Genomic DNA, 22,699 nt, shown 5'->3' on the forward strand with positions numbered 1-22,699 from the left:
AACAACAAAAAAACAGCTTTCTGAAAGGTCATAAGTTCACATGATCCGAACCACTGATAAACTGAACCACTCCTGCAAGGACAGAGTAAATATATGGGTCATCAAGAGATAAACCAAACAATAAACGTTATGTGGAGCCATGCTTTGGTTAAGCAAATACTTACGTATCATAAAAAGCACTCGAGCGCATAGCTGCCAACAGATTGAAGAATACTGAAAAAAATCACGTGGGCTGCAAAGAAAAGCATAAACAGCAGTGCTTACGGGTACATCTGCATTATATCTAACTCTGTAACGTAATTCAACAGAGAAGCTGCTTATCAATCACGCATTGGTGTGCCGCTGGCCAGCTGTTATAACGTCATGAGTCCTTCCAATGTTTCCTCCCAAGTTTCGAAGTCGCACCGCCTCTCCGCTCCACCGAAACTTCAAGACTCACCTGTCAGACTTGAGAAGGACACGCAGGGAAGGAAGATTTCGTGGCTCGTCTGAAGAAAAGCTTTCCCAGAAGCTGTCTTGAGTAACGATGTGAAGTCACTGACTGGTGTTATTCAGGAACTGTTAATATACTTTGAGAATCTCAGCTGGGACGTTAATGTCACCGCGGTCAGCTTGTATTTATTACCATTAAAAGTTGAGGCGCATAGGCACTTCCGGGTTGGAAAGAATCTTGCCCAGGATCACCATGGTTGATATTCAGATGGAAATGTTGAAATCCCAAGATGAATTCGATGGAGCACCGGTTTCACGTGCTCATGGGGTGAGTAAATGGTATAAATATGTGAAATTCTGTTTAATGGCATTCTTATTTTGAATAATAGCGTTATTGGTCATGATATTTTATGAAATACTGTCTGTATGTTTAATCACCTTGTAATAAGTCCTCCAGCCCTCTCTGTGCGAATAGAAAGTAAAACAAAATGCTCCTTCTTTCCTGTATACTCTACTCTGTAATACTACTAAAATTATACTAACGTCTTATGTAGACGGACGAGTTAATTATGTATTTTCATACTGTGTGTATGAAGAGCAGGAATGCATTAACAGCATGAAATGAAGGAGCCCACATGCTCCTCCTGTGTGCTTGAGGGTGTAACATGGCTTAGGATTCCAGTCATAATACAGACTCAATTCTTGAGCAACTTTGTTTTCACTCATTGATGTGAAAGTTTAGTTTAAAGGATCAAAAACCAGTTTTTGAAATCCAATGAAAAGTAGCTTCAAAACAAAAGTAATTCTATTCAAGTGCTTTTAAATGTGAGGAAAATATGACCCAAACTCACAGCTCAACACAGTATTGAGTCATCACTTCACTTCTTTATATTGTGCTTCCAAGGAACTGGATCTTCTTGTATTTCTTAACTGTCTCGAGCAGTACTTCTCCACATTTTCTGAAGGTCTTTCAAAGTATTCTTTGGACATTGGCTGCTTTTCCACTCATTTTCAATCCAGTCCTTCTGCCTAACTAATTTAAGAGATTTTTGGGGGGTTAACACTGACCTATGAATCATTCAAGCATAGAAAAGGCAACTAACTCAAGGGATGAACCAGTGTTTTCTCTACAGATAACATATTTAAAGACAACAACAATTTTAAACTGCATCTTGTGCTTCTAGCAGCCTGTCACTAAAACACACTCTATGAAAAATGCCAACAATAACACAGTTTAACAGGCATGAAATAGTACAAGGTGATTCTGAAAGAGCTGTTAACTGAAAACATGGAATATCTCAGCATGATGTGCAGGGTGTCCTTATTAAATTGAGGAAACTGGGAAAGTGGAGGACAATCAAGAAACAGCAGGCATAAAAACTACCTACAGCAGATTATTATTATCTTAAAGTCACGTCCTTAAGAAATGAATACAGAAAAGTCCAATTTTGATCCACCATGCAATACTATCTGGAAACTGTCTTGCAGTGGCTTCATTTTTCAGCGTGACCGTTATCCCAAACACTCTGGTACCTGGATAGAAAACACACACACAATGGAATACTGTCAGTCATGGACTGGCCTCCCTGGAGTATGGACCTCACCATTATTAAAGCAGGGTAGGATTAAACAAAGGCAGCCAACATCCAAAGAATAGTCCTGAACATCCTTCAAGAAGCCTGGAGATCTATTCCTTTAAAGAAATGGGAAGAAAGCATCCTAAGAGAGTTGTGACAAAGATTTAAGGTGGCCATACCAAATATTGATTTTCAAGCTTTTACAAATTTGTAAAAACTCTGTTCTTCCCTTATGTACTCCATGTTCTTTCTATTCTTACTCATGTTTCAATAAATCACTGCACCTTTGTCCCATTTTCCTTGTAAAATTAAAAAAAGAGGGAGCTGGCTCAAGAATTGTGGTATCTTTTATAAATATCCCCAAATTTTTCACCCTCTAGGGGACATGTGTTACATATGGTGATGCCAACACGAATTCCAGTCCAACCGAAGCAGAGAGTCTCCTGCAACCCGTAAGCAGTTTTCACTAAAGTTGTGCTCTATTTATTTTAAACTATTATTTTATTCTCTATTACAGAATGAGAACTACATATTTTTGAGTATGACCTTTCTATTTTTTGAGCAGAAGACAAAAGCAACCGTAGAAGGAAAAGAAACCTCTCACTTTCCCTTCTTGACTTCTATATTTAGTGAAGGAAGTGAGCAAAGTGATGATGCCATCTTTTTTTGTGTCCTGCTAGAGAAATGGTACTAATGGAGTGCAGACATCTTCATGTGATGTAGAGTCTCAAAAATCTGGAAAGGTATGAAAGGGGCTTTTTTTTTTCTTGGGTATTACCTCTTGTGGTTTGGAATAAAGAGGCATTATTTTTTGGTATTTGTCCCAGTTTTTTATGTTTTCATCTTAATTTAATTAAAATGAATTTTGATCTTTTGTTTTTTTATGTGAATGACTGAAAAAATGAATATGTGTATTCTGAATTGGTGTGTGTTGGGAAAAGGTTTGAGTGCCTGTATATTAACTGACTAGAAATCTAAGTTAATGACAAACCTGCTGCCTTGTAAAGTGTATTCCATTTCATTATTTATATTATCTTCTAGGACTGCACTAAGCGTGGGATAAAGAAAGAGCTGAATGAGAAAGTCTTCTGGGAAATTAGATTATGGATGGTCATAATATTCATCCTCATTGTCATCATTGCAGTGATTTTTACTTCACTGGCTATATGTGCAGGTAAGGTTATGTTTTTTTTACTTGTTAGTGCTACGTTGTGGCGCATTCATTAAGATGGAAATGAATGAAATTTAAAAAAATATAATTTATGTTATGTGAAAGCATGAATATTGCAGGGAGCTACAATGCAGCATTTTTAACTATTCGAATTTTTCACTCACTGATTTCTCTTTGGGCAGCGATCCATCAGGATGAGGATGACATATTTGACCCTTCATCGTTTGCAGTCATTCAGAATTTCCGTGGGAGCTTCCAGATGCCAAACCAGGTCTTCACAGACGAACTCGCCACCAATTCCTCCAATAAAAGCCAAACACTGGCTACAGAACTAGGAACAAAGGTTGGACCACTTATAACTTATATTTTATAAACGATGTACTTGATCTGTTCGTGTTAGCTGGTTGTATTTAGAACTTGCTACATACTCTGTATGGACAAAATCACTGGGCCATCTACAGATGACACCTGCTCGGCTATGGAAACCCATACTGTGATGATCCTGGAGTGCAGTTTTTGATTTAATGTTAAGGTCAAGGAAGGTTTTGGAACTTTGCATTTAGTCAGAAGAACATCGGCGCCTCAGCAGTCGGTGACCCTACTCTGCAACGTTACCACCGGTATCTGTGGTCTACCCCTCTGTGGCTGAGTTGCGGTTCCTAAAAACTGTTTTAAGAAGTAAATTATGGATGGTCACTCTAAGTGGTATTAACTACGTTAATACCACTTAGAGTTAAATGTGGAAATTAAACTTTAAGAGTTAAGGGAGGGGAATAAATTTCACAAACTGGCTTGTTGCAACTGCATCCTATTACAGCACTACGCTTTTTAGAACAACTCATTGTTTTACAAATATCTGTAAAGGCAGACTCTCAAGTGCTGGATTTTTCTGCACTTGTGGCAATGAGACTGAAAACACCTAAATTCAAAGATTAGGAGATCTGGCCCAATTCGTTTGTCCTTATAGTGAATGTACAAAATATCTTTTACAGTGGCTATATTAGATTTACTGGCAAACAGTGTAGCATTGGCTTTTGCAACCATGGTGCTTAGCTGGTGTATACACGGCGCAGTCCACGTGCCCTTGTTATATAAGGCAATTCAAGGATAGTTAATAGCTACGTTGTAAAAGAGGGTAATGTCATAGAAGATGTGCCGATGTCTGCACACTGATAGTAGCAAAATGAGCCAAAGTTTCATGGTATTCAGCTCAGTAGTTTTCTGTGCAATCCACCTGCAATGCACCAAAGAAACGAAACAGATGAATGACAACATTCCAGTTCAGGTTACAGCATGTTTTTAAGATAAACACAGTGATTGTTATTGTTTCATTCACTATGAATAGTGGAGTAACGATCCCCCCCCCCCCCACGGGTGCACGCACACACACACACACACAAAAAAAGAAAGAGCAGTATTGTCCTGCAGGTTTTAGATCTCACCTTGGGTCAACACACCTGAATCACATGATTAGTTCGTTACCAGGCCTCTGGAGAACTTCAGGACATGTTCAGGAGGTAATTTAGCCATTTAAATCAGCTGTGTTGGTTCAAGGACACATCTAAAACATGCAGGGACACCGGCCCTCGAGTTGGAGTTGCCCACCCCTGGTTTACACAAAACCCCAAAAACCTGTGTGTGCGCTTTATGCTTTCATCTTCTTCTGAAATTTTAATGTAAAAGCAATTAGCATTAAAATTGAGCTGAGAGAAAGGTAGGTAGGGGAGTGCCAGGCAAAACAATTTCCTGCTAATGCTTTCTCTTGCATGCTTTGTTCTGCCCCACCCAGCTCTCTGACCTCTTCAAAACCTCATATGCACTGGGGCGATACTTCATCAACGCAGAGATACGCGCTTTCAGGTAAATACGCGTCACACTCAGAATTTATGAACTGTGTATTTCGGTGAAACCACTGAATTTTGTGCGTTAAACTTCAGAAATGTTTAACCCTCCCCCGCAGGAACGGTTCAGTCATTGCTGACTACAAGCTGACATTTCACATGCCTGAAGAGGAGAAGGATCAGCTGAGGAATTTTACTCTGAGCAGGGCGATGGTGTACAACGTGTTCAGACAGTTTCTTTATGACCAGGAATCTGAATCGGACCCAATGTTCATTGATCCAGCTTCCCTAAAAATGGTTTTAGGAAACTGAGGACAAGAAGTTTACAGCGAGACCAGAAAACCAGTTCTTGGTTTCTTTTTAGTTTTTATGAGCCACTAAACATCCGTGATGTCACGTCGATGTCATTGTTTTCTCATGAGTCTGCATATGAGACGTCTTTACCACAGGAGGCTACATGACCATTGTTGCGCCACCCCGCAAGTAATGGTAGTCATGTGTGTGTTTGTGTGTGGGATATTTTTTTAAGGTTAAAATATAACCTATAGTCAAACTCACAAAAAATGGAAAACAAACACAAAAAACATATTTTTATTGAAAGAAATACATTGAGATATTGTACTTAAGATTTCACTGTGTTTTACTGTTCATAGTTTACTGCATTTACATGTCAGTTCTTTAAGTTCCTCGACTCTCACTGTGATATTTGTACATAAGAAAACTGGTGTATATTTGTAATGGAAGTATTGAATTTATCTGTGCTGTTATTTTTGGGCTTTGCGACTTCATTTGCAAAGCCCTAAAACACAATTCAATCAACAGTTTAATAGGAAATGAACAGGAAAATGAGTCATTTGCTTATTATTACATAAAGGCTGCGCATCCCTTATAAACTGTGCACTCTATACACAAATTGTTTTGTGTACTATAGCACGAGAACAGTTTTATTGGGCAAGCAAATAGTTGGGACCCTGTTTTCCCCTTCACTGTTTGTTTTGGTAGTTGAACACTAGGGGGAGCATTTTCCACCGGACAGTTGAGGGATTTTGTCTCTCTCTTGATTCCTTTCTCTGGCTCAGTTTGCAGAGAACGGGAATTCACATTGTAAATACTACAGAGCAGGGAGCAGGTTATTGCAACGGTTTTGGCAACAGTTTATGTTGTATGTTTTTAATTTATTTTTTGGCTACTGTGTCAGTGATTATGTCTGTATGTCTAAGATGACAGCTGTAATAAATGTTTGTATTTCCAAGGATAGTTGCTCCACACCAGACATTCAGTTCTCTTCACTTTAACTTGTTGAATTTCCAAGAATGTGTTTCCCAAATAAAGATATTACAGTCATTCCTTTAAAAGGCTAACCCCTTTTTACAACTGATGCAATAATGCAAATACTTATATGTGATTTAACAACTGTGGTGTTGCTTCCATGGAACTTACATTGCATCATTTACACAGCTGCACATTTCACTTAAACAAATTTTACGTCAGCAATTTTCTCAAACGACAAAAGAGACTTCCCGAGAAAAGGAAGTATTATGTATTACACGAATTACTAATAACACTATATGGAAAGAAATGCTGAGTTTTATTTCTTGTTCTTCTTTTTCCTAGCGGGGAAATACAGTTTTACATGTTCACAAACAGCCATCCTGCATGACAGTCACATGGTGGTCAAAAGGTTAAGTTTAAACAGCAGCGCATCTGTGGGATCCAAAACCTTTCAACAGCTGGACATAAAACCACACCGCCCTGTTTGCTCTTTGAAATTCCCAAATATTGCAGATATTGGCACATTTTTGTTGAGACGGAATTTATTGATCCAGACTGGACAACTTTGCTCTGTGCTGTATTTAGAGTCGCGGAGGGGATTTTTTTTCTCTAAGTAAACATTTTACTAAATATGCTGGCAGCAGTGATAGCTCATGGGCACCATTCTGGCTGTCTATGTCTAACAGGTAGCAACTGCATGTCTTGCTTGTAGTAAAGGAGCTTTTTCTTCTGAATGCTATTTTAAGAATCAGTAATCATCCAAAGCCAGATTTACTCTAACAGGCACGCTGAGCTTTGATAGCCTTGTTTTGTTTTTTACTTCATGGTAGATCAGAGACCAGTCACAGAGTTCAGTGACAGGTCAACAGTGCTCGAAGAACGCGTATAATGTGTGTGCAACATTTTTCTGTATTCTTAAAAACTCAGATCATGCTGAGATTAAATTCACATGGAAAATGCATCATTATTAAACTTATGCTTGAAGAAGTCTAGCTGACTGATGATTAAAAATATCAGTCTTGGCAAAGGCAGCTCCTTTTTGCTCGCCATTGTTAGAAATGCAAGCACAATTAGCCTATAAGCGTCAAACACTGGGGTGGCAGAAAGCCATAGAAATGACAAGATTTGATTATTCACGACTTGTAGGAGAAAATCCCAAAATCAAAGTTATTAGGAGTCAGGAAAACGTACATTCATATGCATACATATTTGGCATAAATAATACCAAACTTTGGGACGGGACAGGCTTGACTGACAGACACCTAAATAGAGAGAGTTACAGTAATCAAGACGTGAGGAAATAAAGGCGTCGATAAGGTTTCCAGATCTTTAGATGACAAGATAGATAACATATATTTTTATTATAGGCTTTTAGTAACACAGTACCTAAAGATACAATTTCAAATCATTTTTTGCTAAATTTTCTGATATATGTAGACACAACATGGGTTCATCCCTAGTATTTGGTGCTTTATTTAATACTTGAATTATTCATAGATGGCCGTCAAATGGCTTAACGAACCAAAAACAAACCCATTCTCTGAAAGTTATGCTCTATGCTTTCTCTGAAAGTGACCCCTGCAGGAAGTTCCTTTGTGCCAATGGAAACTAGTTCAATCAAAGAGCACACACTTTGCCCTGACGTTTTAGCGAGATTCTCTGCTTATCCTATTAAAGGGTTATGTCTCCTTTTAGTTGCCTCAAGACACATAAAGCTTAAGGAGGTTGTTGTCACTCAGAGCTCAGAGTAGGTGCTACACTTTCCTCTGTGGATTCACTTTTATCAGCAGCTCTCTACGGGTTTTTGGACAAAAGTCCCAATCATCTGGAGTGAAAATGGGTGCCCACAGCTCCAACCTGGATGATATCCTGGAGGAGGACATGCACCACTGGTACACAAAGTTCATGAGGGAATCTCCTTCGGGGCTCATCACGCTCTTTGAGCTGAAGACAATGCTCGAAATGAACGGTATGACAGAGGAGGCCAGCAGTTATGTGGACCAGGTCTTCGTCACCTTTGACATGGATGGGGTATGAAAACATTTAATATTGGAGGATATGAACTGGGTGGAAGAAACACATGAAGAATACCAGGAAACTTGAAGTATAGAGTAATGCAGATCAGGGGGGGACCAGTTTTGCAAATAGTTCAATGGTGTCTTTATCAGTATGTAATACTGTAGAATGCATCAATTATTATGAAGATCTCAGATTTTCTTTTCTACAAGAGTTCAAAAGAAAATACATTTTATGCTCTGAATCATTTAGTTTGTTCCAACTTAAAGGATAAAAAGTTATAAGTATTAAATTTAGTGTCTCTAAATATCTGATATAGCTTAGTTTGAAATTAGCTGCACTTGTAGCCCTTGTTTGCAAAGATAAAAAACTTAATTATTTAATTCAGAATTTGGTAATTATTCTTTGAAGTAAACAAGTTTTGCTTTTTCAGTAAATGATCTGAGATTTACACTCCTTTCCCTTTTTTATTTTACAGGATGGCTACATAGACTTTGTTGAATATATTGCAGGCATTAGTTTATTATTGAAAGGAGAAATAAATCAGAAGCTAAAGTGGTACTTCAAGCTCTTTGATCAGGATGGAAATGGAAAAATTGACAAGGATGAACTGGAAACTATATTTAAGGTAGAGTATGCCTTCTCTGAAATCTTCCTAATCAGATTTCTGCATCCAAAGTAGTGAGCTTCTCAGAATTCTCTGAATGGTGCCTTGAAGATTAACTCTGGAAGCGCACATAAGTAGCCACAGCACCTAAATCCAACGGCTTCCTAATTCACCTCTGTTTTCAATTTGGCTGATTCTTAACTCCTGACTAAAGCCATACAATGATCACCTTGTTTACATGACTCTCTTTTAGGCCATTCAAGACATCACCAGAAGCTACAACATCCCTCCAGAAGAGATTGTGCATCTTATATATGAGAAGATTGATGTCAACGGAGAAGGTAACAAACGCATGATTGTGTATAAAGGGTATCAAGAATGAAACCAGTGATAAAAGGCTTTTGTCACCGTGACCAGAGTGAAATGAATACAAAGCATGAGTAAACATTCTGATAGTTGTGAAATGTTCTGCTTTGTGATTTATTTCCATAAAATCACAGCTTTAAATGCACAGAGTGCCACTTCTCTCTCTCTCAGGTGAGCTGACGCTGGAAGAGTTCATCAGTGGAGCAAGGGAGCACCCTGACATCATGGATATGCTCACTAAGATGATGGATCTAACTCATGTCTTGGAAATTATTGTCAAGGGTCAACGGAGGAAAGCTCTGAACTGAGTCAGTAAACAACAAGCCGAAGAACTGACATCACCCAGACTTTAAAGACTGTATGGACTTGACGATGCACAGAGTCCCACCTCAGACTGCAAAAACCCAAACTGACAGAGCAGGAGCACACAAATATCTCTCTGCATATCACCAGATAACATGCAGAATGAAGCAACAGAATGAAGCAGATAACTTCCTCAACTCTGTTAACCTGTATGTGCCCTCAGAGTCATTGTACAGTTTACTTTTTAATTTTTTTAAAAACACTTTACCAATTGTGGCGAGGCTTGGTGAAAAAAAGAAGAAGTAAAACTGCTTTTAGGGTCTCATCATGGGCCCAGCAGAGTGTGCAAAGTAAGGTTAAAAGAATCACTTTTATTTAATTTATAAGGAGCTAATTTCTGACTAATGATTCTAAAGACTCCTAAAACAAATGGTCAGTTTCTGAATAGTTACAGCATAAACAGAGTATTGGGGTATTTACAGTCTAGTCTACAACACTCGCAGGGACTGTTGGTAGTTTTGTGTTGACGAGTTTGTAAAATCTGAAAGAAAAGTCCATTATTGGTTAAAAACACTAATGGACACTAAAATATTTGTGATTATGTACAAAAAATACGAAGTTTTAAAATATCGTCCAATTAAGGTTGCCTTAAAATCAGTACATTTGTTTATTTTTTTAATAACCCCCTACACTAGCAAAGGATTCTTTGGTTTTTACCAAAGATCCAGGCATAGACATGACAGATTCCATTTTGCAAAACCTGCAATAATTTCCTTTAATCAATGAAGTAACTTTAAGAGTAACATGCAAAGTTTACCACATTGTTGTTGCGTCAACCAGCTTCAAATAGAGAATTAGGAAAATAGATAAAAATAAGATATATAGATTAGAAAAGCTAAAAACTGAGGAAACAAACAAGCACAGTTATTTAATAAGATGCAGCATTTAGAGGTATTGTTTCATTTTTACTGCTTGACAACTGAACCAGCTCAAGGATGCCACCTTGTGAGAAAAAGATGAAGAACTAGTGCATGTTAGTGTGGTGAGACTGATGGTGTAATTCAGCAATGCCAGCTGTTGTATCACTCACATTTCAAAATAAAATGAAAAGAAAGCCAAATGCTGATTATTTGAATATCCTGATTATTATTTATTAAAAAGAGTATTCTTTTTTTTTTTTAATCCCACCTGATAACCTAAAGTTATAGTATGCTTTCAACATTGATTTATCTTTGTGAGAGAACCAAAACACATGTTCAGGCACCACACTCAATTCTGCCAACTGGCTGCAAAGCTTTCAGTTCCACTTGAGCAGGAAAAACCCAGAATCTGTGGAATATATTTAGCAATCATGCAGTTTCTAAGGGGAACCAGGCCCTAACAGAACCATTTATTCTTGCATTCCTTCATTTTAAATCAACAGAAAGTTAGATTTTGTTTTTAAGATGTATTAGTCTTTGTGTTTCACAGAAACTATTGGGAAAGAAACAGAAAAGTAATGGTTTAAAGCTTCTAAAACAGCCTTCAGAACCATACCAGAATAATCCAGGGTTCTTTATTTTGGGCCTATTGTACCTTCATAAACTCATTTTGTACTTGGAAATCAAAGCATGACATTCCTTTATACTTTCAACATTAATCATTAACCACACAGAGCATTAGCAGGTTCATTTCAGTACACACTGCCCCCACTATTTTGAACTGGGTGGTGTAAATCAAATAAAGATAAGGGTTTGACTCCACATAACTCTCGGCCTCTTTCTAAATGTATCGGATGATGCAGTTACACAACTGCACTGTTCAACCCACCTTGGTTCATCATATAAACTCGCATCTCACAGCGCTGCAGTGCACACTGCTTCCACTTGTTTGCCACGACAGCAAGCAAACAACTGACCACATCCAGCGGGAACCATGCAGTCTGCCGACGCCAAATTCAAGAGAAACAGCCTGTTCCTGGCTCTGAGACGATACAGCTCAGCCGTCAGTGAAATGGAGCAGACCATTCTTCTGCCAAGCCTGCTGAGAGACATGCCCTCAGACGAGGTGTGGGACTGTGAAGCTGCAGAAGAGACCTGCAAAGACCTGTTCAGCAACTACTTGATGCTCAAAGCCATACGGACCACAGTGGAGAGTGGCCTAATTCGCCTGGACGATCACAAGGCCAAAAACAACATAGCACTAAACAAGACCCTGGAGCCTCTCTTGGACACAGATCCTGAAGCCCTCTTCCACTTCCACGTGAGAGGACTGTTTTCTGTGATGAGTGACCTCACCAAGAAGACGCAGACTCTCACTGAGAAATACATGGACATTATTGGGATAGCAAATTAGTCACAAAACCTAAGATATGTGGACATCTGTTTTTAAGAGAGTCATCTAAGACACCCAACCATTGCAAATGTCTGAAATGTTTACATTCAGTGACCCCAGACAAACCTAATGAATAAGGAATAAATATACATTGTCAAAATTAATCAATTGTGTCTCTTAATTTGCTTTTGTAATGATCTCTTTTTAAATTTCGTGATAAATATTTTTGGTCATATCGCCCTGCTCTAATCCCTTTTATATAAACAAACACCACAAGAAAGATGACCTGTTAAAGAATATCAGAGTTTCCTACGTTTGTAAAGAATTCAACTTTTTGTTTTCACTTATAAAGTCAGTCACAAAATTGAGTTTGTGGGTTGAGTTTATTCTTTTTATTTACATATCTATATTTCAAACAATATATGACAGAATGCTCTCACAAAAAGGCTGCTCAACACAGGCGGCAACTGTGAATGTTTCCTCTCTCCGCAGCCACTGATGCTTAGCGCACAGGATGGAAAGGCTCAACAATCTCAGCAAAGGTCTTTTGCTCTGGTAAGATAAAAGAAACCAAAAGCAACAATTTGATTACAAACATACATGACCCAACGTTTCATAAGATTTAATCGGAGTAAATGTCCTACAGCACTGCACAGTCTAATTTCTTCCCCCGTGGCATTTCTCAATCAAAACAATAACATCAAGCCTAGTTTGATGGCACCGGAAAGTAGTGTGGGATCATGGGAGCTGTAACTATCAGCATCAATGCTACTGAAAATCTGATGTGACTCAGAAAGAAGCCATTTTCACAGGCGAGGTAATCTTTACTTTTTGTTACATTTATTTAATTTGCAATAAATTTGCATCACCCCGTAACATTACTGTATGGATAAGCTTGGTGGCCATCAAATATAAAGTTGATTTTCCACTGACAGGTGACTGAAATATTAGAAATAAGATTATGGATTTCTCAAGCTTTGAACATTTTGAACACATTTCAATTATGTAGATACACATTCTAAAGGTACAGCATTATTTTTCTTGCTTTCAGGCAATCTGGGATTTGAATTTGTAACAGGGTACATATTACATACTTAAACGCTAAAGAAACTATTTCACAACTACACTGCACAGGATTTAACATCATCCAAAGACAACAAACAAACAAAAAATAATCCGATGTGGTGTGTGCATAAACATAATTCCCACCTGTGTGGTGCTGAGCCTGTTCTGTGTTGGTGTTTTTTGAAAACAAGGACATGTATGAAAATAGATTATTATGTATAATTTAATTTGAAAGAAAATCATGAAAGCTACATCAGCTGAAGAACGGTGAATGGTGGCCCACTCACAAAGCACAAATTCTGCATTGGCTGTGGCTGTACTACTAATCGGGAGGTTGATGGTTTGATCCCTGATTCTTCGGCTCTGAATGTCAAAGTATCCTTGGGCGAGAAACTTGCCTTCTGATGCATCCACTTAAGTGTGTGTGAATGTTAGTTTAAAAGCTCTTTTTTCAATGAAAAAAAAAAGGGTTTCATATAATAAAGAATAGGTAGTGTTGGACTCTTGTGTCTTCGGTTAGAGCAAAGACATAAAAATGAACTTACCCTTTGGTACAAATTTTTCCGGGTGGAGTTTGATATACTCATTCATGTCTCGATCGAGTCTAGCATAAGTATAATTTTCATATTTGGTAACATGGTAGCCAATGAACCAGCCAATGGTTGCCAGCAGAAACTGTCGATGAACACCTTAAAGAGAAAACATGGAAAACGATGCAACATTTATTGATCAGATATAACTAGCATACAGCAAACTAAAGTAGATATATTTGCAAGATACTTCAAAGCACAATAATAAAATCTTACTGTGGTTATGAGAAACCAAAAGCTTGCACATTATAAGGTTTTCTCTTAAAAAAATAGGATTGCAAAAAATGCAAACAAAAGCAAATTGAATTAATAGGTGGAGGCTTACACTTTAGCTTACTGCACCTAGCTTTTTGACAGCGCATTTTATATCAACACTTCATAGCTAGATATTACCAAAACAAAGACGACAGGAAACACAAAACAAAACCCAATGTGGCACAACCAATGTTAATACTACTTTCTTTTTCAGATAGGGAGAAACAATAACGACAAAATTTAACGCTAGACTTCTTTAAAAAAAAAATTAACAAACGAACATTTAGTTTTCAGTTTTGTTTATTTTGTTTAGTTAGATTTCAGAATCAGAATACTTTATTAATCCCCAAGGAAATTATGCATGTATTTTTGTTCAATTTAAAACTTTATTTTAATCATCCTCTGTGTCATGTGCTGGATAATGAAAGATCTTGTTTTTATGGTGTCCAAATTTCTTAACTGTTTTTGATATTTATCGCTATTTTAATGCTAAAGGAAACGTAAATACGCTGCGACCACTGTGGACAGCTCACAACCAGTTACTAATCTGAGAGAACATTTATTTACTAAATACTCGGATTTCTTTTTTAAAATTAAGTGTTTCATATGCTTGAAAGGAAAGCGTCCGTTCGTGCACCAGTCTGAAAGACAGGTAAAATGCTAACCTGATTTCACTGGCGGCCTGTGGTTGATTGCGTTGTGCAGCACGGCGGAGACCCAGCCTACACCCGCCAGCCACAGTGAATTCCTGTTCACGAGCCCCGGAGGAGGCAGAGACTTCCCCTCTTCTGGAATAAAGCCCATGGCGAGAAATGTGCCCCTTAGTTCAGACCTTATTTAATAATTTCCGAGATACCTACTACTACTATTCATCGGCTATCACCTCTCGTAGGAAGTCAAGGGCACGGCGTGCAACCAAACTACTGGTCCGGGCGCAACCAACGACTAGCGCTTGAGTTCCGCATTATTTGTTTCCTAGCAACAAAAGCCCATGAGTCACAGTAGGCCAAAGTCTTTGTAAATAAAATGTGCCACATAGTTAATATTACAGTTCAGTCCGCTTCAAAATATTTACTACATTAATGTGTACGTTAGCATCATATATAGAAATATCATAAAATACATCTTAATGGGAAAATAGATTAATGGAATCAGAAAAACAAAAGAGAAAAAATTAAACAATAATAAAAAAAAACAACATAGTCCGTATTCAGCTTAAGGTAATAACCGAGGAGGACACGTGCTTTTAATATACTAATGTTGTAGAAACTGCAAAACTCTGTAGCTTTGTACTTTCACTCTTTTGTTTATCATTGCTCTGTGTGAGTTTCCCTGTTAGAATTATAATCTATAAAACTGCAGTGTCCACGTAGTATAAATACTAGAAGCTCTGTAGAATGGAACAAAATTGCAGCATGAGAGAGAGAGATCAAAAATATTAATATCTAAAATTCCCTCCGAGTTTCTTTCCCATGAATTCTGCTGCATCCACCCAGAACAACCAGTGGAAAAATAGAAAAATGCTTTCCTTTCCAGCCCACGGATGTCTGCATCCGTTTGAATGTTTGAAGCTTCACTGGGAAAAGACACACTCCATCAAGTACTTTTCTGAATGCAGTGAGTACATGTAACGCGTTACTTTGCATGTGAACTGATGACATCATTGAGGGCAGCCCCCCCCCCTCCCTCATCGTCTCTCTATCAGACGGGCTGCTGCTGCTGAGCTCCTGAGGATACACAGCCCTGCCCAGCAGCGGCTTTGCCCATTTGAAGAGGTGACCTATGCATGCCAAGTAGTTCTAAGTCCGGGGATATCCCCGTGTTTTTGGTAAGTATGAATTATCTCTTGACTCGGTGCGGAGGGCAGACTTTGATTTTTTTTCCTTGCTGCATCTGCAGATAAAATGGCCAGAATCACACGCTGTAGCCGCTAGTTGCTACCGTTGCTAGCTTCGACCGAATGGCTTTCAACTCAGATTAAAAATGAAGGATAATTAGCCAGAAGTATAAAGCTACTTCAGATTACGAAATGTGCGAGATGCTGCAGTTTTTTTTCCTTACCTTTCAGGGCATAAGATGTTGGTGAAGATGTGATTGCGACACGGAAAGAAGTGTTTCAAATCACTACAAGAAAGGGTTAAATTATTCCTTCAAAATCTTCTTCTCTGTACCAGCATTGTCAACCAGAGATTCACATCTTCCTGCAAGCAACAGTTTGTTTCCTTAAAATGTTGTTTTTACAGCGATATGTTCGGTTCCTCCGCACGTAAAGGCCCGGTTCTCCATTCTAGCGTAGGGGCACACATAGAAACGCATTGCAGAATTTAAACTTGTGCTATATTATCATTGTTTACATACATTTCAGATCACGCCCTGTTTTGTGGGCATCGACCAAAGTAACTCTTGCATCTTGCGTTTTGTGCTTTGTGCAGGTTGTATTGTTTGAATCTCCATGTCTCCATGCAAGTGATGCACGGCCCCAAAAAACGGGAGCTAAAAAGAAAATAAAAGATATCAAATATCTAAAATGAGATCTTGTGGAGGAGTGAAACATAAATGTTTGCTATTTTCTTAAGTGCACTGTCTGAAACACATGTGTCATATGCTTACCAAAAATGCCAGTTTTCCTACAGTGATCTAAACTATTCCATTGAAATGAGACTGGACAAACTAAGCTTATATTTAATTGAGAAAGACACATTTTACGCTTTCCAGTGTAACATTTCACAGCTATTTTAGTGAATAAGTACCATGGCCAGCTGGTATAAGGAAACATCTAACAGAAGCTTTCAAGTGGCAAATTCTTAAAAACAATTAAAGTTGCAGATAACTTTAAAATGCTATCATCTGCAGCATAGTGGAAAAGTAAGATTCAGATCATCTGGAGGGGCAAGGTTAGCATTGAATGATGGTGATATGGTTCCATGCATGGGCTCAGGAAAACTTTCATTTACTGAGGCAAAGTGGAAAGCTGTTCTTTGGTCAGGCAAATCAAATTTTAAATTATCTTTTGAAGTCATAAGTCCCGTGACTTTTGGCCTAAACTGGACGTGGATCAGCCAGAATCTCGGGATTCTCAATAATACTTAGAGGCTTTGGTCCAGTATCTGCCATAACACTTTTTTTTTTCTTTGGTCAGGGAATATGTTTCTTACTTCAGCAAGAAAATAACAAGCCACATTCTACACGTATAACACCATAGCTTTATAAAAGAGTCTGGGTGCTTAACTGGCCTGCATGTGGCCTGTGCACGACATCTAAAAATATGTACAACATTAATGAAATGAAAAGCATCTAACTCTTGAGCAGCTGAAATCGAAAATATAGCTCAATAGGAAAATATTTTGCTTTAAAAAGCTGCAGCAGGTATGCTCCTAAGTTCTCAGCTGCTTGCAGAATCTTGTTAAAGAGAGAGATGATCCTGCCACTGCCCTGTTTAAAATTTGTGTATTTACAGAAAAGCTATAAAGCTTCTTAGTTGTGTCATTTGATAGGTAGGCCCAGTTGTTTTCTGTGGAAATAGGATTATAGTTAGTGAAAAGGAAATGTCTCTCTGTGATACATTTTTTTCAGTGCAATTAGTGTCGGGTATAATTCCGCTAATGAGCACAATATGAATTCAGATCACACACTGAAGGGCACAGCTTACTCACCCAAGCTTATTCAGCTCAAATTTTACTTGTTGTCTGAGCCCTGATGGTTACACAACAGTTTTTAGTGTCATCAGCATCTTTGGTGTGTGTGTCTCATGACTTTATGTCTGTGGCTTGGAGCACATGGGGAAAAATGTTAGCAATTTTACAGTTATAGCGTTAGCGCTTCACCTCTGTCTTTTCTCCTTGTCTTTATTTTCTAGTTTAGTATGAGCATGGAAGATTATGACTACCTGTTCAAAATAGTTCTGATAGGAAATGCTGGAGTTGGGAAGACATGTCTCGTCCGGCGCTTTACTCAGGTTCGTATGCTGTCTGTGTGTCTGAGTCTGTAGCTATTGAATTACACAGTACAGAAGTGTTAAATTATAAGTTTTGCTTGTAATTGTAGGGCCTTTTCCCACCTGGACAAGGGGCTACTATTGGAGTAGATTTCATGATTAAGACTGTGGAAATCAAAGGGGAGAAGGTCAAGGTGCGCCAATGTTACATTTTTGTTTGCATTTATGTTTTGTAGCAGTTTGGACAGTTGCCTATATTCTTGACAATATTATGTTTTCCAGCTACAAATATGGGACACAGCTGGACAGGAGAGATTTCGCTCCATTACTCAGAGTTATTACCGTAGTGCCAACGCCCTCATTCTTACGTATGACATTACCTGTGAGGACTCCTTCAGGTGCCTTCCAGAGTGGCTGAGGGAGATCGAGCAGTATGCCAACAACCAAGTGGTGACTATATTAGTCGGTAAGAACTTTGTTTTGTACTTGAATAACTCATGCTTATCTTTGTCATCAGCATTGTTTGGTAAGATTTATTTATTTTTATTCTTGTCATTTTGAGAACGCAGTCTTCTCAAATGCATCCCACACATGCTCGCATGCACATATCCCTCCCCATTCTCATCTGTCTCATTAAACACCCACTACTGTTTAGTCAGACTGCAACAAGCCAGACTTGTGGTTTGTTTTTGTTTAGTTTTGTTTCCCCTGTTGTTGACAAATGGACATTGTATGTTTATTTTAGGTAATAAAATAGATCTGGCAGAGAAGAGAGAGGTCCTCAGGCAGAGGGCTGAAGACTTTGCCGAGGCTCAGAGCATGCTGTACCTGGAGACGTCAGCCAAAGAGTCTGACAACGTTGAGAAACTTTTTCTCGACCTGGCCTGCGAGCTCATTCGAGAGGCGAAGCAGAACAAGCTGGATAACAGTGACACTGCCCCGATGCCTGGAGAGGGTAAAACCATCAGTTACTTGAGCTGCTGCAACATCAATTAGAGAAAGCTCAGCCATGGGGCCGTTTTAACAGAGTAGCCATTGACTGTAGAGGTTAGATGACTGATCCCCAATGCCTCCGTCCCACTAAGATGGCATAAAGCCACATCTTAGTCTGGTCATTTCTAGTCCCATGCCTTTTTTAAGCTGTACAATGGAATTTATTACCTTAGTTTGGCCTTCCAGGACCGAGCATTTTAAGATGCTGCCATTATGGAGAACGTTTTTCCTCAGTGCAACAGGATGTAAAGTGTTTCCCTGATACAGCCGAGAATCTGAGTAAAGTTCAGTTTTATGATCCTCACGGTGAAATGGCAGGATTGTTGTTTTGGTTTTTTTTTTCCTTTTGGGATTTTAGAATCCATTTTCATCAAATCAGTTTTCACCAGCAGTATTAAAATGAGTGAAAAGCTTTGCCAGGTATTTTGTTACAGATCCCACATAGTTTACAAAAGAATAATGAATCATTGGAGGTGATAGGTTAATGGTAACAATGTGTTTACATACAGTACATCTCATCGATTAACAGGTTTGATTAAATTGTAAACAAAAACGTTGCAAAAATGACCCTAAAATCTGTTGCACAATCGTTTATTGTCCACTGCAGTTTCTTCTGCTCTGAGATTTGTGTACAATTTGTGTAACTTTTATAATTTTACTTCTGAATCATTGTTTGCACCTGTTGTTACATACTGTGAAATATTAGTTCCCAATATATGATTTTACCTGCTGCTAAAATGTGTTTGTCAAATAAAATAAACTGAAAAACACGTATAAATGCTACAGTATTCTGTGACGCCATTATTATTATTATTATTATTATTATTTTAGTATACTTGCAGTGCTTGTGATTAGTCCGTTTATTTAGTATGACGCAATTGGAAAGGCCATCATCAGCAGACTTTGTCAGCCGTTTATTTAAATTAGATTTTTTTTTTTTTTTTTTTTTGGTCATGTTTTTCTTACCCATAGGCGTAAATATTTCTGCCTCTGTTGTTGCTGCCTAGCCATGAAATTATTTGAAGGGTTATGTTAATGTAGTTTTGTATTACGTGTTGTATTTCATATGCTTTTATTGTAAAATTTTCTCAATTGTTCAGCATGGTTAACCATTTTTTTTTGTAGTGTTTAAATTTATCTTTCCTATATTTGCCATAACTGTAAAGTACTGTATTGCACAATGCCATATACTGCACACTTATTTTTATTATAACATGTTGTCTTTTATTGTACAGTAGTACAATTTAGCACTTTGCTTTTATAATTTTGTATTTTTCCATAATCCCTTTGTAAAACTAGCGAGCATTTTGTTTTGCCTTTAACAGCAGTTGCTTATAACTAATCCCTTGCATCTTCCTGTGAAGTCTCTATGGGAAATACAAAGGAAACACCATTGGGATGTTGTGCTTCTTTTCCTTTATGTGTACAAAATGATCCCTGGAATATTCTGTATAACATTAAACCTCTAAATACTCTTAAGATGTGTTTTTATGTTGTTTTTCATGAACATTTTATTTTGAAAATTTCACCGGAAGGTTGGTGGACCAGTGCAGTAGTGATGGGATTTCCGGCTCTTTTTAGAGATCCGGCTCTTTCGGTTCGGCTCACTAAAAAGAGCCGGCTCTTTCGGCTCCGAACCGGCTCTTCAGGTTGTTTTGTTGCTTTAATTAATTTATTATTAACAATAATATAAAATTATGCACAAAAGGAATTACTAACGTAAAAACAAGTGGTTTTATTTATATATGTTTATATATAAATATATGCGGTGGCCCCTAGAGACAAAACACGTACAAACTCCAAAACACATTTCTAGCATTAACTGAACTTCCAAAGCAGAGCTACTAGATCACTTAAATTACACAATTGAAAGCATGTGTGTATTGTTTGTTTATTTATACACAGGCACTCATATATATATTCAAATAATTTAAAAAAAAGTTCATTTACCTGTTATTACCACACACCAAATCCGGTCGTTGGTACTTGCTGGCTTGTGTAGCCACAAGATAACAAAGGCTCAACACTGCGCCCAGCATCCTGGAGCACTTCTGTTGTCTTTTGTACGTGTTTTGAGTTTTTATGTGCTTCTGAGTTTTTATATGCTTCTGAGTTTTTACGTGCTTCGGAGTTTGTACGTGTTTTTACGTGTTTTGGAGTTTTTACGTGTTTTGGAGTTTGTACGTGTTTTTACGTGTTTTGGAGTTTGTACATGCTTCAGAGTTCGTACGTGATTTGAAGTTTGTATGTGCTTTGTCTCTAGGGGCCACCGTAAATATACTTTTATTTATTCACTCCACATAAAATGTAATAAATAAATCATATAATACAAAAATCAACTATTCACATTTCAACTTTTAACTATTTAAATTTTCAGCTTTTTCCTTTCACAAATTTAAAGTGAAAAGAACACAAAACACTGCAAACCACAACACAATTAAATATAAATTATAATATGAAAACTAAAAGAACATGCATATTCTCTGTCATATGGACCTGCATGAATAAACTTTCTCAATCCTTTATCATCTGCAACCGAAAATAGTTGTGGATGATTACTATACCTTTCTAATGTTGTTGTCCCTGCCTCTCTTTCTCTCTCTCTGGCTCTGTTCCTGTGCTACTGAGTGTAACTACCGCCCCTCCCCCCTCTGCCCAGCGTAAAGCACAAGGCTCGCGTGCAGAGTGAAACGGAAAAAAAGTGCGAGAGAGAGGCTGAGAGAAAGAAAAAAAAAAAAAACCCCACGTGACGGCTCGCGATAAGGAGCCGGCTCGCGTCGTTCACGTCAAAGAGTCGGCTCTAAGAGCCATTTCGTTCGCGAACGACCCATCACTACAGTGCAGGGAGAAACCGACAGCTAGCTAAAACAACAGGTTGTAGTAGTTACTGCAACGTTTCTGTCTAGTAGGCAATTACTTTCCAGTACGTGTGGTACAGTCTTCACTGTGAATATATGTATTTAAATTTTCGTTAGAGCGTGAGACATTTTGATTAGTCAAGCCCATGCTTTGTGACGTGTTTCCGATCATTTCACTACTTAAGAGTAATACACCCCAACAAAAAGAATTGACAAAGTTGATTCTGTTCATCTGGACATATCGTTTTCAGTAGGAGAATGTTTTGTTACTCATTCAAGTAACTTCTCTATCTCAGGTTAATATAGTTTTCTCCAACCTTATTGTCTTTGATCAATGGTCATAACAATTCGCATATTAAACTGACCTGAGCCCATTGGTTTTCAGTGGTGCTAGTTTTAAACACCCTCGCTGCAGGAAGGAGCGCTTTCGCAGATCATTCATCCCAACAGCAGTTAGACTCTATAACTCCTCAATCACGATGTCATAAGTCACTGGACACTGTGAACATCCACGGTCACCACTTCATGCATAATGGACCTTCCAAGCTATATAGTTTATGTCTTCCATATTTCCAACTATATCCATAATCACATACTGTGTATGCTACCATTATATATAGTGTATTATCTTACTTTTTTTTTTCATTGATTGTACTTATTTGTATTTTTGTATTTTCTTCATATATCTGTACCTGAGCTGAGGTGACGCAAAAATTTCCCATTGTGGGATCAATAAAGTCTTATCTCATCTTATCTTTAGTGATTATGCAAATGTACTGTTTATAAGGTTGGAGAAGCCTGCATTTAGCTGAGACTAAAGAAGTCACTTAATTGAATAATGAAATGTTTCTACGTCCAGATGCACAGAATCAACTTTTAGGGATTTTCTTACCTGGATGATTGAGCGTGCATCAAGACGTTAAAGAATTTAAATGTATCTTTCATTACTAGTGCTGAAATTCTTAGTTTTAACTTTCGACCGGAAGTTCAACTTAAGGTCGGGACATTATGACGAAGCACGGCCGGAAGTAGCCATCAATGTAGCGTAACTTTGAGGACGTAACGAGTACTTTGCCACTATTACAGTAATTAATATTTCTTCAGAA

At 38.0% G+C, this 22,699-nt stretch overlaps 5 protein-coding genes across 6 annotated transcripts; 4 read left to right on the forward strand and 1 right to left on the reverse strand.

Moving 5' to 3' along the window:
* Positions 1 to 263: 263 nt before the first annotated feature.
* c15h3orf52 (chromosome 15 C3orf52 homolog) lies at positions 264 to 6,363 on the forward strand. The gene is made up of 7 exons (XM_085244021.1): positions 264 to 760; positions 2,390 to 2,461; positions 2,690 to 2,752; positions 3,051 to 3,183; positions 3,363 to 3,523; positions 4,970 to 5,040; positions 5,141 to 6,363. Exons 1-7 carry the CDS (start codon positions 686 to 688, stop codon positions 5,331 to 5,333), a joined length of 768 nt encoding a protein of 255 aa, XP_085100147.1. The 5' UTR covers positions 264 to 685; the 3' UTR covers positions 5,334 to 6,363.
* A 1,641-nt stretch (positions 6,364 to 8,004) lies between these two features.
* Positions 8,005 to 9,893, forward strand: guca1c (guanylate cyclase activator 1C). Its single transcript, XM_085244025.1, has 4 exons — positions 8,005 to 8,324; positions 8,788 to 8,937; positions 9,170 to 9,257; positions 9,454 to 9,893. Exons 1-4 carry the CDS (start codon positions 8,130 to 8,132, stop codon positions 9,588 to 9,590), a joined length of 570 nt encoding a protein of 189 aa, XP_085100151.1. The 5' UTR covers positions 8,005 to 8,129; the 3' UTR covers positions 9,591 to 9,893.
* Positions 9,894 to 10,845: 952 nt separating this feature from the next.
* Positions 10,846 to 12,266, forward strand: LOC146560149 (mid1-interacting protein 1-B-like). Its single transcript, XM_085244026.1, has one exon. It carries the CDS (start codon positions 11,500 to 11,502, stop codon positions 11,917 to 11,919), a length of 420 nt encoding a protein of 139 aa, XP_085100152.1. The 5' UTR covers positions 10,846 to 11,499; the 3' UTR covers positions 11,920 to 12,266.
* On the reverse strand, positions 12,263 to 14,748 carry LOC146560150 (NADH dehydrogenase [ubiquinone] 1 subunit C2-like). Its single transcript, XM_085244027.1, has 3 exons — positions 14,474 to 14,748; positions 13,509 to 13,652; positions 12,263 to 12,450 (listed from the first exon to the last, which is right to left on the reverse strand). Exons 1-3 carry the CDS (start codon positions 14,610 to 14,612, stop codon positions 12,401 to 12,403), a joined length of 333 nt encoding a protein of 110 aa, XP_085100153.1. The 5' UTR covers positions 14,613 to 14,748; the 3' UTR covers positions 12,263 to 12,400.
* Positions 14,749 to 15,500: 752 nt separating this feature from the next.
* On the forward strand, positions 15,501 to 20,214 carry LOC146560151 (ras-related protein Rab-30). Of its 2 annotated transcripts, none has more exons than XM_085244023.1 (5): positions 15,501 to 15,636; positions 17,665 to 17,763; positions 17,853 to 17,936; positions 18,025 to 18,208; positions 18,488 to 20,214. In XM_085244023.1, exons 1-5 carry the CDS (start codon positions 15,595 to 15,597, stop codon positions 18,736 to 18,738), a joined length of 660 nt encoding a protein of 219 aa, XP_085100149.1. In that variant the 5' UTR covers positions 15,501 to 15,594; the 3' UTR covers positions 18,739 to 20,214. The 2 variants fall into 2 exon arrangements, with proteins under 2 accessions (XP_085100149.1, XP_085100150.1); XM_085244024.1 differs by having other exon boundaries at positions 15,513 to 15,636; positions 17,670 to 17,763.
* The last annotated feature ends 2,485 nt before the right edge of the window (positions 20,215 to 22,699 follow it).

Source organism: Mchenga conophoros, linkage group LG14, assembly GCF_057382185.1.
Source record: "Mchenga conophoros isolate Kocher_MC1m ecotype Shallow Benthic linkage group LG14, M_conophoros_male_GT1.1, whole genome shotgun sequence".
NCBI classification, from domain to species: domain Eukaryota; kingdom Metazoa; phylum Chordata; class Actinopteri; order Cichliformes; family Cichlidae; genus Mchenga; species Mchenga conophoros.